The sequence below is a fragment of the Vigna angularis genome, chromosome 1 (assembly GCF_016808095.1).
Source record: "Vigna angularis cultivar LongXiaoDou No.4 chromosome 1, ASM1680809v1, whole genome shotgun sequence".
In the NCBI taxonomy this organism is placed as follows: domain Eukaryota; kingdom Viridiplantae; phylum Streptophyta; class Magnoliopsida; order Fabales; family Fabaceae; genus Vigna; species Vigna angularis.
This window is the reverse complement of record NC_068970.1, coordinates 62,440,791-62,451,126: the sequence shown is the minus strand read 5'-3', so window position 1 is coordinate 62,451,126 and position 10,336 is coordinate 62,440,791. Positions and strand designations below refer to the sequence as shown.

The following is a 10,336-nucleotide window of genomic DNA, read 5'->3' as shown; positions in this document are numbered from 1 at the left end:
AAACTTGCTAGCTTCTTTAAAAGAAGAAGGTTCAACTTGAGCAGAAATATTATGACAAAAAGAAGTGTGGTTAGAGGAACAATTATTATAAGAAAGAAACAAATGCATGGGATATGGGGTAGTATGAATAGGTTGAATAGCAGAAGTGATACCACAGTAATAGTCATTTAGATATGTAGGTCGAGTTTTATTTCTAAGAGAGATGCGTTGTTCAACAGTAGGAGTAATGATATTATCAGAGGGGTGAGGAATGTTACAAGGAGAATTATTTGTAGCAGTGGAAAAAGGTAAAATAGTAGGAAAATCAAAGAGAATAACATCAGAATTAACATCATTTGTAGGAGAAGAAGGTGAAGTAGAACAATTTTTATAGGGAAAAATATGTGTTGGAAGTCCCACATCGACTAGAGATAAGGCCAAATGATAATATATAATTGAGGTGCAAACCTCACCTTACAAGCCGGTTTTGTGGGGTTGAGTTAGGCATAAACTCACTTTCTAATATGGTATCAGAACCAGGTTAGAGCCTATCCTAGCGAGTTCTAAGTGGGCATTCTATTCTTCTCTTCCACCCGCAATCGGGCCGCTATCGGACCACCCAATTTCTACTATCACGCACGAGATGTCTATACCTCGGCGTGAAGGGGGTGTGTTGGAAGTCCCACATCGACTAGAGATAAGGCCAAATGATAATATATAATTGAGGTGCAAACCTCACCTTACAAGCCGGTTTTGTGGGGTTGAGTTAGGCAGGATCGTAACCTGGCTCTGATACCATGTAAGATAACAGAGAAAAAGGGAGAAAGAGAACCAGAGAACAAAGAAGAAAAGAATCGTATTGAATGAAAAAAAGTTAAAAAATACAACAAGGTAAAGGAATATATACAGCAAGTAAAAAGAGCTTCCTAGACCGAACGTCCTAAAAGGGAACGACGAGCGTTCCAGTCGAGCAAAGGACGAGCGGTGTGAACAACAGTCGCTCGACGAGCGTTCCTATCGAACGGAACGAACGACAAGCACGATGTCGAGCGACCCTGTCGAACGGAACGAACGACAGGCACAATGTCGATCGTTCCTGTCGAGCGATAAGACGAGCGACAATAACCAGATGAAGACGAACGGCAAGCGGCAACGATCAGATGAAGACCCGATGTCGAGCGACCCTGTCGAACGGAACGAACGACAGGTACGATGACGATCGTTCCTGTCGAGCGATAAGACGAACGACCAAAATAACTCTATCAGGGAAAAAAATATATCATCTTATTCACTTAATTCCATAATGGAAAGAAAATGTATATATTAGTGTTACAGATGACATTTGATAGATGGTGACTTTGAAACTGTAATATTTTAAATAAGATAAAGAATAGTTTTTAAGATAAAAATTAATAAAAAATGAAAGTATTAAATGTCAAGTATATAATAATATTAGTTTATCGTAGTTTAGAGTCACACCTTACATTTCATAATGATGTGATATGTGATTATTAACATTTGTATGTATAATAATAGGATAATAACAATGGTTATATTACAATATTTTGTTTATAAAAAAGAAGAAGTAATATTTTGTTTAATAAAACTCAGTCTTATGTGTTTTGTTGTATGTTATAACGTTTCGATAAAAGCAGACTGACTTTTAAATAAAGAATTAGTATATTATATTAAAAGTTTGGTGCTGTATATTTTATATTTTAGAAACTTCAAATCTTTTATATATATATCTATATCATTATGTACTTTCTTATTATGATAGCATTTTTCTGGGCGTTACTTTCTATATATTATAGCCTTAGTAGAACAGTAGACAACTGCATCTTTCGATTATGTTTGATAGAAATAATTAATAATTTAATTGAAAGTTGAAAATTCAATTTTTTTAGTTAAAAACAATAAACCTAATTATACGTAAATGTTTGGTAAAAGAAATTATAAAATTGGTTGCCAAAACAAATCTTATACATATATATTATTATTTTTTTAATCTTTTACCTACATATATTATATTTTTGTGTACTTTCTAATTGTTTGGCTTATCATGAAATTAATTTGCATATCCAAGGTATTTTGAAAAATTAATATATGTTTTGGTATGAATTTTTATTTGGTATTTTAATTTAAAATGCATACAATTATAACTTTTTTTAAGTGTTTGATAGTGAGGAAAGAAAAATATATCATTTTAATATTAAATATTTAATAATATTATATTTCTTTTACAAGGTTTTTATTATTTTATATTAATTAATTAATACTGAAACAGTAAAAAAAAATACTAGTAATGTATATTCGTAGAGATGAAACAACAATTTTATATTCATTGAATTTAGATTAGGAATGAGAGAGAAATTTTTTTAAAAAATTGATGTGTAATAATGAAACGGTCTCGTTGTCATTTAAGCAAACATTTTTTTTTAATAAAGGCGTTAAAGGATAATTTTATTAAAATAAGCAGTCTAATATTAAATGAAACAATTGAAAAAGAAAATTCATTTAAAGCACCGTGGGAAAAATGCGATAAAAAGTATAATGGATAAAAAGAAAATAATAATAATACTAACTTATGAAGTGACGCGCGAACTAATAATAAAATTGAAAAGTTATAAGATAATAATGAGTTGATAAAGTGATAAAGATCACTCACCCAAAAAAAAAATCCCATGCCAATATGTTTAGAATTCCTAATACCAACCGCTACAACTTTTTCTATATTTTGATTTGTTTCGTAAGAAGATTTTCGCCAAGGCACGGATCCACCTCCTACTTAATCCACCTTCCAAAATATGAATTACAAAACCCAAGAGTTGCTGACTTAGCAGTTGCAAGGATTCTTATTTCTAGTACATCATCATAAAGTCTTATATTCTATATTCTATCATTATGTAAACTGATCATGCATTTATTCCATTGTTTAACAATAAACTTTAATCTATTATGATCTTCATAACATCACCAAATCATTTCTTGGAACCTACGTTACTACATGATGATACAAATCAAACAATTTTAGTATTTGAGACTAAATCTTTAAAAGTTATGTAAAATATAACAATATGTGTCAGACCTCATTAAGAACACACCAAAAATCCTTCTGAGCGGATGCCAGGTGTCAAGCAAAGAGAATTTGGAAATCAGATAGTGGAAGGCAGGTGTCAGCAGATGAGCGGACGTTCTTTTTAACGTGGAAAGCAAAATTGATTTTTTCTGAAAACCCCGTTCCACACTCTCTGCATGCACCCTTCTTCCCCAAAACTCTGAACTTCTCATTTTCTCCTTCTTCTCACTAAAAACTCTCCCTTCTCTCTAAGAAACCTTACCCTTTCTCTTCTTCGATCACCATTCAGGCACCGTAGAAGCGTTTCCGGCGTCCTAAGCTTCATTCTGAACCGAACAGTTTTGAGTTTTGAACTGGTAAGTTTCCTCGTCTTTAGCCGTTCGTTCTCTGGTACATGCAAATCAAGTTCTGGTTGCATGCTGTCATCTTATCTGAACCATTCTTGGTTTTCTGTGGTTTGATTTTAGTTCGAAGAGTGATGAGCGTTGAAAGTAGAAATATTTGTAGACAGACGAACCATACTTCTGCTTCTAGGACGATCGTTCAAGCTAGAGGTAAGGGAAGCTTATTAATTTAATTTTCATGATTATGTGTTGTATGAACGTTCGTTGTGGTTAAATTAAAGTGAAGCATGATTTCTGAGATATTTGATTATATGAAATATGTGTGGTTATTATGTTCTGATGTATGAGGAATATGAGATGTACTATGATAAGAAGGTATGAAGTTATGAAGTGATATGCTAAGAAATGAGTTTGAATATGTATGGATTTTGAATATAAAAATTCCCCTAAGATAGTATGTGTTCGTTACTAAACAGTCTTTGACCGTTCGGTTTTCTGAGTGAACTTGGTTAGAATAAGATTCTTTCATTTGGGAAGAATCCAAGTCGAGGACGAGCGTTTGCATTTCGAAATATTGTGCTTGAGCGTTCGGCCAAACATAGTTCTTTCTTGATATCCTGTGATGAACTTAAGTATGTATATATATATATATATATATATATATATATATATATATATATATATATATATATATATATATATATATATATATATATGTGTGTGTGTGTGTGAAATTGTATATTTTAGTTATTCTTAAATACTAATCCAATAGTATCTTAGTATATTTATCAAGCCTCTTTTATATAAGTTTAGTAGCATCTGGTCTTATACCAAGTGTTCGTCCTAAGCAAGGGTTTGGTCTTACATCAGGCACTCATTCTATCTCCTTTAACTAAGTCTTCTAATACGAGCGTTCGTTCAAACCCACTAGGGTTCGCTCACTATAGTGTTCAGTCTTTAATTGTCATTCGTATTTCTTGATACTAAACCTAAATAATCTAAGTTTTCATAAACGTTCGGTTTCTTCATGGGAAATTCCTCTATGTACTATTCTTTGAAAATCTTGAAGTATCTGTGTACATTGGTTCCGGCCTAGAGCCTTAGTAATGAGCCTGGTCATTTAGGTGTTCGGTTGTAGCTTTTAAGAGTCAGTTCATCTAATTGGCTCATTTTGTAAATTAAGTTCGTTCTATTCGCTTCTCGTGATGTATGATTGTACTCGGTTTCTTTCTCAACCTATCAATAACCCTCTCGGTATTATTCTATACTGGAACGAGAGATTTCTCTGTCTCGTTCCAATAGTTCGGTCTCGTTCTGAGTCAGGGTTGAACGTTCGGTAAATTGTATCCGAACGGATCTTTGGATGAAATGTTAAGTGAGATGATTATTAATGAAAGATGAAGAAAATATGATATGAAAATGTTGTGGATTTTGGACGAGCGTTCCGGGGAGGAACGACTCATGTATGAATATTGGAATTGGTAAAATATGACTGTGGGCATGCTAAGCTGGCTGTTCATCCTGATGTTCCGTGAGTACTTGTCTTCACATAGAAGAGGGTAGGTCATGTGTGGGAACGGCAGGAGGTCCTAGTCCTTAGGGTTACTTTGGACAGATAGGGCTAACCTCGGGTGGGAGCTGTTGAGGGCATCCCAGTTACTACATCACCCGGGTGCACGGACGCCTGTAGCTACACAGATTTCATACAGTCCGGACAGTCAGTCTAGTAATAGGTTTTGTATGATACGTATGTTAAATTTATCTTGTGTGTTTGATTGTTTGAAATGTATGTTTATCCATGAATTAAATTACATAAGCTTACCCTGTGTGTTTTCTGTCGTGTCTTGTTTTGTACGTTCGTCTTGTCGTTGCAATGATCATCCGTGTGGATGTGAGCAGAAGGGGGCGTGCTGTTGGAAGATACGCTGGAAGAAGAAAATTTGGTAGAAGTTGAAGTTAAGACCGAACAGTAGGACGTTCGGTCAGTAGTTTAGTTTTGTAGTGAGGTGGTCGTACGATCACTTTCCTGTTTTGATTTGTATGACCGTTCGGTATTTGGCTTTTGTAAGCGTTTGGTCAGACTTGTACTTCTGTACAGTTTAATTTTTGTAACTCCTTTTGTAAGACCGTTCGGCGAGAACCGTACGCTCTTCTTAGGTAAGATTGAACTGAAATATTATTAAACGTAATTATTGTATTATATAATTTATTGCTGTATATAGTAAAAAAATTATTAAATCAACATTACAAATTTATACTTAAAGATTTCATTCTAATTTTTAAATAGGACAAATTGTACTTACACAATTTTAATACCCAAAAGTTTGTACAATAAAGAGAAATGAAAAAGAAAAAGGCAAAATATTATAGGATGGGATGACATGATAAAAAAAAAGAGAAGGAAAAACTGTATATCATTAAAGTAACTTGAAATATAGCTTTTAATTGTTGAAATAATCAAGAAATTTATCATATATGAAAAGAACTGATTATATAATAACAATCATATAAGTGATTATAGTGAGTACATTGTTATTAAATTTTACACTAATTCATACAAAACTTTTATAAAATGAATAACATGTCTTCAGATAATTGGTAGTTTAACAAAGACTTTTTTAAACAATATGATATTATTGGTGTAATGGTCTAAATTGATTTGTTGAATAGCACGAGTGACCAATCACTCGACCATGGATTGCTATGATTAGTTTAACCAAAAATGTAGTTGGGAAATTATTTTTCTTCAAAAGCACGCTCTCGCTTCCACGGGGAGCATGTTAGTAGGTCCCACGCAAATACCATGAGAGAAAGATACTCTTTGAAGAACAACCACCACATGGGGCAACCCGACCCCATGTTCTCGTTCTCTTATTTACTTGTTTTCTTCTATTTACAAGCTCTGTTGTCCACTTATGATAACTCCAATCGAACTTTCTCGTATAATTTTGTATTATCCCCAGATACACAAGTACAGCTACATCCCAGAAACAAAGCAATAAATAAACAATATGTACAATTAGAGTTTTCCTGGCACTTTCATTTCTAATCTAGCTAAGATCCAAGTTTAACATAACCCAAGCTCCATAATCATTGTATCATCATGGCTACCCAATCTAACTAGCATCTCAAGCAATCATATATTTTAGACTTTTGCTTCCAATAATAAAATAAAACCAGCAAGTTTCCTATTGTTTAGCCTAAGAGATGATCAAAATAATTATACATATGACATAGTTAATTATATTATACCCTAGATATATATCAAGATCATATGTGCAAAGTTAACCCTTCCTATCATTATCTTGACTCTATCGAGAGAGAGTAAAACAGTATTAGGGTTGCTCTCTCTCCAGACTTACGTGTGTGTTTGTGTTGCAGTGTCCAAGAAACTTCAAAATTCAAGGTGCTTGAGTAGGTCAAAGGCAGCCTTTGGACCCCTAGAAATCATGAATTCAGAAGTGGCCCATAACCTTGTGGCTTCCGCTAGGTTGGATCCCAATTTTGAGGTTGAAGTTTCGTTACAGTCTGCAAAGTATTTGCCGGAGACATCGGACAGCCTCGGATGAGTTGCCACATAACATGTTGTGGCAGCTGCCTACATTTTTATTCGCGTTGCAAGAAATCAGCACAAGAGAGTTAAAGACGATGACAAAAAGCATACTTGTATTCAAGAATTAAACTACTTAATAATTTACATTTTCAATTGTCGTTAGAAAAACATCTCATTAGGAAGGACAGAGACGATAGGCAATAATGAGTCATGATGCATGCGTACACTATTTTGAATTACCTGAGGAATGGTCTTTAGGAGCTTGGAAGCCAAAAAGAACACTAAATCTGCAAATTTATTTTAGAACATGAAAGGGAAAATGCAAAAATCAATGAACATCGTCATACAAAAAATAGAAGCTAAATCCATCACCCGTAAAAAAGAAAAAGGGAAAAAAAAAAACAGCAAAGCAAGATTGGATTGTTTGTTTGGTTCCAACCTGTGAGTAAACCCTCACGCTCCCTAGTGAGTCTGGTTCTCACAATCCCAGGATGAACACAGTTAACAGTCACGTTGGCCCCCGTTTGCTGCAGAAATCATTTAATTTATTAATATTATACTGTGTCAAACAAATAAAATATGTTATAAACCAATCAAGAAGCAAGAACGGGGTTAAACGAATCCAATTCCTGGGAAAAACATGATTACTGAGTAGGGAAACAAACAAATGTGACTTTTTTAGATGGATAGGATCATAGACAGATATTGCATTGCATGTGAATTAATATATTAAATGCGGAATGATTATGAACATAGCAAGTGTGTGTTCTACCTGGAGTCTACGTGCAAGCTCCTTAGTGTGGAAAACGTTGGCGAGCTTGGAAAGAGCATAAGCACGTGTGGCGTCGTAATGGCTGGGGGACACGAGACAAATTTCAGTCCAAAGATGCGCGCAGTGTTTCACAAACACGTATACATCACGTTCACATCATTTCAACTTAGATTGACTATTTTTTTTTTTAATTTCAAAAAACACTGTATTGTTAGCAAGAAACTAAAAATGATTGTCACAACTCACAACAACACACTCGTGTTGTTGTTGTTATTGCCACCTTTTGTTACGGCTTATAAGAGCCAGATACGAAACAGCATCGCCGGAAAACCACCCGTGGATGCTGGACGACACGTTCACTATCCGACCCTGCACTCCCGTCTCCTTCGCCGTTTCAGCCATCGTCTTCACCAACAACTTTGTCAACAAAAAATGACCTAACAAAAGCATTTCCTTAACTCATTAATTAATTAATCTTACATTATTGCAATTAATTATTTCTTAATTAATCACACGAGTACTTTTTACTTTAATTAATCGTTAATTTAGTTAATTTCTCACCTAGGTAATTAGTGGCGAAGGTCATTTCAACTCCGTCTTCCGATACAGCGTGTTCATGCGCAAACTTTCCGGCGTTGTTTCTAATATTCATCAAAATTCACGGATGAGAATCCTGGTAATAATCTCGATTTTTTTTTCTTTCTTTTGAGGTTAGACAAAAATGGAAATAAAATAATTGAAGCATGATACGATTATTGTTTCACATACATGAGAAGATGGAGAGGCAAACCGAGAGTGTGGAACTGATTTACGAAGCTTCTAACCGAATTGAGAGAGCTTAGCTCAAGAGCCATAACAATGATCTCCGAATCAGGACACTCTGATAATATACGCGCTTTTGCGTCTTCGGCAGCTTTCACGCTACGCGCCGGCAGAATCAGCCTCGCTCCACGTTTCGCTAACACACGCGCCGTTTCAGCTCCGATTCCAGACGTAGCACCTGATAATAACATCGTATATAATTTTCATAAACACTTCGAGAATATATTAATAATTAAAAGTAGTTGTGAAAATAATTTACCGGTGATGATGGCAGTGAGGCAGCGGAGATCGGCGCGGTTTTCCGTGACTTGTTCGGCGGTGGATTTGGAGCCGAAGCCGCTTGGACCGGCGGAGCCGAGAAGGTATCTAAGAGTGTCGATCATGTTTAGTATTGAGAAATGAACTATATGAAGGGCGTGTGGTTGGATTTGGAGTGAATGTTTGAGTGGACGTTACTCTTGTCTTGCCTGAGCGAGCGAAGAGTTTTCGTATAATATTGGGAAATTAAATAAAATTCTTGTTGTGATTCTTCTTATTATTCTGGTTGTGGCTGTTTTTCTGATGACAGAGAAAAAGGAGGGGTTCAGGACTTGACTTTGGGTTGTACTGTAAAAAAAGGTGTTACTCTTTTTCACTGTCAGGTTTTGCAGATGCTGCTACTGCAATATACAGCTCTGCATTAATGTCAATGAAAGGCTGTGAGAGAGAAAGAGAGAAACGACACAGGTTTGGCGTACGTGGTGAGGAAAATAAAAAGAAAGAAAAGTGAGAGGGGAATGATAAAGAGGAAAGGAAAAGAGGCGTGAGCGTGATATTGATACTGTCACAAACAGATTGGTTAAAGAGTATACAGCACAAACGAAAAAGAATATATATATAAATATATTTATTTATTACTCACAGTTGAAGGTAGACTACAGAAAGAGGGAAAACTTGGGAAGAAAAAAAGGAAAAAGAAACACAAAGTACTACATACAGACTACACATTTTTCACGCATGTATTATATACAATAAAAATAGTATACCTTATTTCTCTTAATCTAAATGTTATATATAATGTGACTTTATAGTAATAATAATAATCTAAGTTCAGAGTAAATAATTATATTTTACAACATTGTTTTACCATTAATCAATCAATCAAACTGCTCGATTGTTTAATCAAATAGTTTGATTGTTTGGTTCTGTAGTGTTTATTCATGTTTTATTTATAATTTAAATTTAATTTATGACTGATCAATCAATCATATAATAAAATATATTTTTATATAAATAAAAATGAGAATAATTACATTTTTTATAAAATGGTATGAAAGAGTGAGAGGGTGTTTATTAATTAACTGTGTGATGAGGTAGTGTTTGGAATCAATGTGTGTGCCAGGGAAAGACACCGATGAGATATAGTGCTTTTTATTTCTTGGCACCACTCGTCACCATGGCTAATCTGGTTATCATTATACCCATCTTTTAAGAACCAAAGTCATACCCGTACACTCTTTATTATTCAATAAATTATATATTTTAAGAGAGAAATATAAAACTTAAAAAGTGATCATGTATGCAAAGATAAAACGAAAAATAAGTTAGAAAAAAAATTATTATAAAAACTATAGTTAGACTTTAATTATACCAAATCTTAACTGGTGTCTTATACTACAGAGTATGAAACTAAAAGAACTTTTCTTTATTAAGATAGAAGAAATGCCCTGTTTTCTGAAATTTTTATGTATATTTTAATACTTTCTTTTAATATGTACTTTAAGACATTCATTAATCAAACTCGTCTT

The 10,336-nt window shown here is 34.1% G+C and overlaps 1 protein-coding gene across 2 annotated transcripts; it reads right to left on the bottom strand.

The window, feature by feature from the left end:
* Positions 1–5,982: 5,982 nt before the first annotated feature.
* LOC108322902 (short-chain dehydrogenase TIC 32 A, chloroplastic) lies at positions 5,983–9,362 on the bottom strand. 2 transcript variants are annotated; one of them, XM_017555191.2, is made up of 9 exons: positions 8,809–9,362; positions 8,496–8,727; positions 8,289–8,368; positions 8,008–8,164; positions 7,728–7,809; positions 7,395–7,482; positions 7,196–7,242; positions 6,765–7,000; positions 5,983–6,379 (listed from the first exon to the last, which is right to left on the bottom strand). In XM_017555191.2, the coding sequence occupies exons 1-8, from the start codon at positions 8,930–8,932 to the stop codon at positions 6,797–6,799; spliced, it is 1,014 nt and encodes a 337-aa protein (XP_017410680.1). In that variant the 5' UTR covers positions 8,933–9,362; the 3' UTR covers positions 5,983–6,379; positions 6,765–6,796. The 2 variants fall into 2 exon arrangements, with proteins under 2 accessions (XP_017410680.1, XP_017410679.1); XM_017555190.2 differs by lacking the exon at positions 5,983–6,379 and having other exon boundaries at positions 6,415–7,000.
* Positions 9,363–10,336: the final 974 nt, after the last annotated feature.

Coding starts and splice junctions, on each gene's coding strand:
- LOC108322902 (XM_017555191.2), bottom strand. CDS start 8,932: ATGATCGACACTCTTAGATACCTTCTCGGCTCCGCCGGTCCAAGCGGC. Junction 7,810..8,007: donor CTTATAAGCCGTAACAAAAG/GTGGCAATAACA, acceptor CGTGTCCCCCAG/CCATTACGACGCCACACGTG. Junction 7,001..7,195: donor TCCTAAAGACCATTCCTCAG/GTAATTCAAAAT, acceptor ATAAAAATGTAG/GCAGCTGCCACAACATGTTA.